The 6,236-nt window shown below is 49.4% G+C and overlaps 1 protein-coding gene across 1 annotated transcript; it reads left to right on the top strand.

The window, feature by feature from the left end:
- The first annotated feature begins 1,648 nt into the window (after positions 1 to 1,648).
- EEF1A1 (eukaryotic translation elongation factor 1 alpha 1) lies at positions 1,649 to 6,236 on the top strand. The gene is made up of 8 exons (XM_077812695.1): positions 1,649 to 1,797; positions 2,559 to 2,748; positions 3,618 to 3,797; positions 3,895 to 4,191; positions 4,427 to 4,577; positions 4,814 to 5,070; positions 5,252 to 5,486; positions 5,835 to 6,236. The coding sequence occupies exons 2-8, from the start codon at positions 2,605 to 2,607 to the stop codon at positions 5,957 to 5,959; spliced, it is 1,389 nt and encodes a 462-aa protein (XP_077668821.1). The 5' UTR covers positions 1,649 to 1,797; positions 2,559 to 2,604; the 3' UTR covers positions 5,960 to 6,236.

Here is a 6,236-nt window from a genome sequence, read left to right as displayed (position 1 = left end):
CATGCATGGATTTACTCAGAAATTGGGTTTTAAATTTACACCTTCCCTTAATCCAAATTAACGTTCAAATGTTGACAAGCCCTACAGTAAGCACATGTGATACAGAGAGACAATTAACATGGAACCTTAAAATGTCCTTTTATAGAAATGTTGTAGTAACCATGATGGACCCAGGATAGTAGAAATAAGAGGTAATATCTCTTATTGGACCAACTTCTGTTGGTAAGCATATGTAAGCTTGAAAGCTTGTCTCTCTTTCACCAACAGAATTTGATCCAATAAAATAAAATTACCTCACCCACCTTGTTTCTCCTTTTACAGAAATGCTTTTCAGAGGAGAATCACACTTTAAACTCAAGATAGCCCATTTAAAGCAAGTTGTTCACTGTCTTCCAGATGAGTAACATTCTGCTAGCACAGCCACAATGAACGACTGGGGACAAAAACAGTTACCGGTAAGTGAAGTGTGCCCGCCTGGCCTAGACTGAGGGTTACTCTCTGTGGGCCAAACAGCTGGCATTGGCTTAGAGAACAAAAATTCACCTCTTGCTCTCTGAGCACTTGGGAGAGGTCAGAGGGAGTTTGTGTGAGCTTGTGGGGGAGAAGAAGGTGTGTGTACACAGGTGCATAGGAGGCTAAAGGCATATGGTGTTTGCATCAGATGTGTAAAGAAAGAATGATAGAGATGCACAGGTGGTGGTGGAGGTGACTTGAAAACATGGGAGGAAATGACAGGATTGACAGGGACCAGGAATTATGTCTGGGATGGGAATGGGCGTGTGGGTATCTGAGGGCGTAGGGCAGTTTCGGGGGGATGGGGCAGTAGGTGGGAACTTAAGGAAGGTGGGAGATGAGGGGTAGGTTGTACATACACAAGCTGGGTAGGAGAAATGGAGAACGTTTTAAGGGGAAAGGCAGCATCTATGGTGACTAGAAAAGAGGACTGAGCTGCAAGCAAAAGGGTCCAGGAGTTTGTGTGGCGTGCGAAAGTGACAGGCTTGCTGAGGAAGGGGGTGGGGTGGGGGCAGGGAGCAGGGCTGGATGGGGAGAGGCAGAGTGCCCAGGGACTGGCTGGCTGTGTGTGAGGGACAGGCTGAGGTGAGGGTGTGCGGCTGTTTGGGGGAAGGGCAGTGTGGGGGAGGGGCAGCTATGTGGCTGTATGGAAGCGATGCGGGAGGGGCCGGCTGCAGGGGGGAGGGACAGGTTCAGGGGGCAGTGTGGGGGGGATGGGCCTATGGTGGCCACACGATGTGTGGCGATGTGGGGGAGGGCAGGGAGCAAGGGGAAGGGGGGGGGATGGGCAGAGGGGACAGGGGGCAGCGTATGGGGATCGGATGGGAGGGGCAGAGAGCTCTAGCTCTGCCCCCCCCCGGCGGTGACTCTGCCGCTGCCCCCGGCAGCCGGGGCTGGAGCGAGCGAGTGACACTCAGCGCTGGCGGGTCGGGAGGGGCGGCAGCGATTCAGGCGAAGGCCGGAGTCCGCTCCCTGGGCAGGCGGGAGGGGCCGTCCCCAAACTCCCCGAGGGGAGACCCAGCGGTGCAGCGCGAGGGATGGCCCCTCCTGCAGTCGGTAGCGGGGCTGCGGCCGGCAGCGCCTCCCCCGTTTCGGGGGCAGCAGAGCACTTTGTCCCCGCTCCCTGCCGGGCCCGACGCTAGGGGCGGTGGGAGCGGCGGGGAGGAGCGAGTTGAACGCTGGAGTGGTGACGTGTCCCGCACGCCCCGCCCCCGCGCAGGATATATAAGCGCAGCGGCTCACGTTGTCGGTCTTTTTCGCAACGGGTTTGCCGACGCCTCGCAGGTGAGAGCCGGCCGCGTGGTGCAGGCCCGCTGGGGGAGGGGCGGGCCCATGTGGCTGGAACAGTCGGGCCCGAGGGGCAGGGTGGGCGCGTGCGGCCCCGCGCGGAGAAGCTGCGGCGCGTGCGAGGGTCCGGGGCTGGCGGTGGGGAAGGGACACGAGGGGGGAGGGAGAGGGCCCCACAAAATGGCGACGTGTCCCTCGCGCTGCCTCTTGCGTGCGGGGTCTGGGCCCCGGGGGGGAGGGGCTGCTACATGAGGGGCCTTGGAACCCCCCCCCCCGGTGACTCTGGGGGGATTGTCCCTCCTCCCCTCGGCCTGGTGGCGCGGGCTGGCCGGCGGCGCGGCAATGGGGGGGTGGAGAATAGGGTCGCGCTCCCCGGTGCAGGGCCGCTCCCATTCCCCGCCGCCCGCTCAGCGAAGATGGCCGCTTCCTCTCTTCCCCTCCTCCCCGAGCGCCACAAAATGGTGGACGCGGCGGGCCGGGCGGAGTGTTAGTTACACAAAGGAGCCGGGCCTGGCCCCGGCTCTGCGCGCTCCGGCCGCATGGCAGCGCCTCGAGCCCGCGGGGGACCGAGCCGGCGGCGAGGGGGGCTCAAGCGCTTCTCGCGTGTGGAGCCCCCCCGCGGTGGGCGGAGCCGTGGCCCTCGAGTACCGCCTGGGCCTAGTCACGGCCTCGAGGCCGCCCCGCCCTGGGGCGGGCGCCTCCCCCCGTTAGCGAGGCTCTGGCCCGGGGTGATCCCTGCCATGTTTTCTCTTCTCTAGGTGTTGATTTTGTAACGAGCGAGCCGGACGCCGCGAGCCACCCATCATGGGCAAGGAGAAAACCCACATCAACATCGTCGTCATCGGCCATGTCGACTCCGGCAAGTCCACCACCACCGGGCACCTCATCTACAAGTGCGGGGGCATCGACAAGAGGACCATCGAGAAGTTCGAGAAGGAAGCTGCGGAGGTACCTTCGCTGGCCCAAAAGATTTAATTAGCCCAGTAGCCTGGTTTAAGTGCAAAATGGAGGCTCTGAGAGCAGCCTGGTTTGGTTACTCCAGGTCACTGTTGATGAAATAGCACCGTGCTCCTTAAGCAGCGCTTTTCAACTACTCTGCAGGCAGTAGATCTACACCCATCTGTCAGGACAGGGAGAAAATACCTGATTTATCCAGAGACTTCAATAACAGCAGGGATTTTCAGAGTTCTCAGCCTCTGAATGGGTGTTCAGTCGGACAGGCAATGCTAAACAGTTTTGTGTAAGCAGCTGCTGCATTCAGGTTTTTCGCTAATGGTAGAGGAATACATGGCTCTTCTTATATCAAGTTGAAAAACATTTGTTACTACCTGTGCCTGCTCCATATGTTCATCAGTGTACATTCATTTCTATGTAGTAGAAGAGACTACATTTCAAGTAAAAAAAAATATACTTTGAGTGACATTAATTATACTAGCTATAAAAATTGCCTGTGGGTGAATAGCACATCTTCTAGATGTGGAAGAGATTACAGTGGTATGAAAACAACTTGGAGCAGACACTTGATATGAGGGCTTGTATTTGTAAGGTCTAATGTTAAAAGATCTGTTAATATAATTAACAGACTGAAGGCTAAAGTGTCATTAGGTTAAATAACTGAGAAGAGATGGAATCTCTCACCAGTTGTGCCAAATGTGTTCAAGCCAAAGCTGTATTAGCATTACAGAAAACTAGCTGCAACAGAAGCCTTGTACTATTTTAGATATTTTCCTCTGTTCACTAACATACAAATTGTTTTAAACAGTCATTTAGAAAGCAGTGCAAAATATACTAATGTTACACTTTTTAACCATCTGTAGATGGGCAAAGGTTCCTTCAAATATGCCTGGGTTTTGGACAAGCTGAAGGCTGAGCGTGAGCGTGGTATCACAATTGACATTTCTTTGTGGAAATTTGAAACAAGCAAGTACTATGTCACCATCATTGATGCTCCTGGACACAGAGATTTCATCAAAAACATGATTACTGGCACCTCCCAAGTATGTAAACACTATGAATTCAGTGGAGGATTTTAGTGTTTTCTGACCTATATTTGTGGTCCATGCAAAAGAAACTAATGAATCTTTTTCCCCAAAGGCTGACTGTGCTGTCCTTATTGTTGCTGCTGGTGTTGGTGAGTTTGAAGCTGGTATCTCGAAGAACGGGCAGACTCGTGAACATGCCCTTCTGGCCTACACACTGGGTGTAAAACAGCTGATTGTTGGTGTGAACAAGATGGATTCCACTGAGGCACCGTACAGCCAGAAGAGATACGATGAAATTGTCAAAGAAGTCAGCACCTACATTAAGAAAATTGGCTACAACCCAGACACCGTAGCTTTTGTACCAATTTCTGGTTGGAACGGAGACAATATGTTGGAGCCTAGCTCTAACGTAAGTTTGTTTATCTTGTATATTAGAATTAAATTGGAGGGACTGCCAGAGTGAATTGTCTGGATTAAGAAACAATGCATTTGAGTGGAGTTTATAGCTGTTTAAAACTGGATCAGATGAGGTTTCGTGTTTCACAAACTACCTTAAGATATCAAGGAGGAAATGTATTTGTCCTTCCTATTTCTACATCACAGTATTTCTAAACGCAAGTTACATTTGTGCTGCTTTTTGTTAGATGCCCTGGTTTAAGGGATGGAAGGTTACTCGTAAGGATGGCAATGCCAGTGGAACTACCCTGCTAGAAGCTTTGGATAGTATACTGCCACCAACTCGTCCAACTGACAAGCCTCTGCGTTTGCCTCTGCAAGATGTCTACAAAATTGGTGGTAAGTATTTTGTGTGAATAGTTCTGTAACTTTTTCTCCATTAGTAAGCTTTTTAAAATATAACAATCAGATTGACCGTGATAGTCTATCCCTTTAAAAAGCAGAAATGCCAACATTTGCCAGAATGTTTTTCTTTAGCAGGAGAAAGGTATGACACTTAAAAACCCACCAGTTTGTATAAAACCTTAGTTAAATTGGAAGGAGTAAAAACCTAGAGTTGCTTCTTTTCTTTTCAGGTATTGGTACTGTTCCAGTTGGTCGTGTGGAAACTGGCATCCTGAAGCCAGGCATGGTGGTAACATTTGCACCTGTCAATGTAACAACTGAAGTAAAATCTGTTGAGATGCATCATGAAGCTTTGAGTGAAGCTCTGCCTGGTGACAATGTTGGCTTCAATGTCAAGAACGTGTCTGTGAAAGATGTTCGCCGTGGTAATGTTGCTGGTGACAGCAAGAATGACCCCCCAATGGAAGCTGCTGGCTTCACTGCCCAGGTACTTTTCAGAACCATTTGAAGATCTCTGAAACGTATTTATGGATTGATGCAAATATTGGTTCATCTTGTTTGGAGTGAATACTTTGAAATTTTCTCTAAAAGATAATTACTCTGTCTTTTTAACCAGCTTAACCCAACAAGTTATGCTGAGAGAGGTTACTTTTTTAATATACTTACAGGTCATCATCCTGAACCACCCAGGCCAAATTGGTGCTGGTTATGCCCCTGTGCTGGATTGCCACACTGCTCACATTGCTTGCAAATTTGCTGAACTGAAAGAGAAGATTGATCGTCGTTCTGGTAAGAAATTGGAAGATAGTCCTAAATTCCTGAAATCTGGAGATGCTGCCATCGTTGACATGGTCCCAGCCAAACCCATGTGTGTCGAGAGCTTCTCTGACTACCCTCCTCTGGGTAAGTGGTTTTCTAAAATGACTGCTTGTACATTCATGGTATGTTAGTGCCATGCTCTTTTAGAAATCTGTCCTAGCTTCTTGGGTGGTATCCACTTTACTTTGTTAGGTGTCATTGACACTTTAAGCTTGCTATAAATAAGAATTTGTGCAGTGCTCCATAACCCTTTTAAAATGGATGGAGGCCAAATTCCAGTTTACCTTCAGATACTTCCAATTTCATTTGCAGTTGGTTTTATTTTTACTTCCTGCCATATCATGAGTGGTATTGTCATACGCACTCTTAATGAGGCAACCTGTGTATCTGTATACTCCCATACAAAATTATAAAATATCATTTTGTTTCCAGGTCGTTTCGCTGTGCGTGACATGAGACAGACCGTTGCTGTTGGTGTCATCAAGGCAGTTGATAAGAAAGCTGCTGGAGCTGGCAAGGTCACAAAGTCCGCCCAGAAGGCTCAGAAGGCTAAATGAAAATTCTGTACATCAGCTGCCACCTCAGTCTTAATCGGTGGAAGAACGGTCTCAGAACTGTTTGTCTCAATTGGCCATTTAAGTTTAATAGTAAAAGACTGGTTAATGATTACAATGCATCGTAAAAGCATCAGAAGGAAAGGAATGTTTGTGGACCATTTGTTTCGTGGCAGTTTAAGTTATTAGTTTTTAAACCAGTAAATTTTTTTAATGGAAACAACTTGACCAAAAATCTGTCACAAAATTTGAGACCATTAAAAACAAAGTTTAATGCTAA

This window comes from Eretmochelys imbricata, chromosome 3 (genome assembly GCF_965152235.1).
Source record: "Eretmochelys imbricata isolate rEreImb1 chromosome 3, rEreImb1.hap1, whole genome shotgun sequence".
Lineage (NCBI taxonomy): Eukaryota > Metazoa > Chordata > Testudines > Cheloniidae > Eretmochelys > Eretmochelys imbricata.
The sequence above is the reverse complement of the archived record's forward strand: the minus strand, read 5'-3'. Positions and strand labels throughout refer to the sequence as shown.

What these genes read in the sequence shown, in the direction of transcription:
- EEF1A1 (XM_077812695.1), top strand. Translation starts at nt 2,605, where the DNA reads ATGGGCAAGGAGAAAACCCACATCAACATCGTCGTCATCGGCCATGTC. An exon ending in TCGAGAAGGAAGCTGCGGAG is followed by an intron (nt 2,749 to 3,617) that starts GTACCTTCGCTG and finishes AACCATCTGTAG; the next exon opens with ATGGGCAAAGGTTCCTTCAA. An exon ending in TGATTACTGGCACCTCCCAA is followed by an intron (nt 3,798 to 3,894) that starts GTATGTAAACAC and finishes TTTTCCCCAAAG; the next exon opens with GCTGACTGTGCTGTCCTTAT.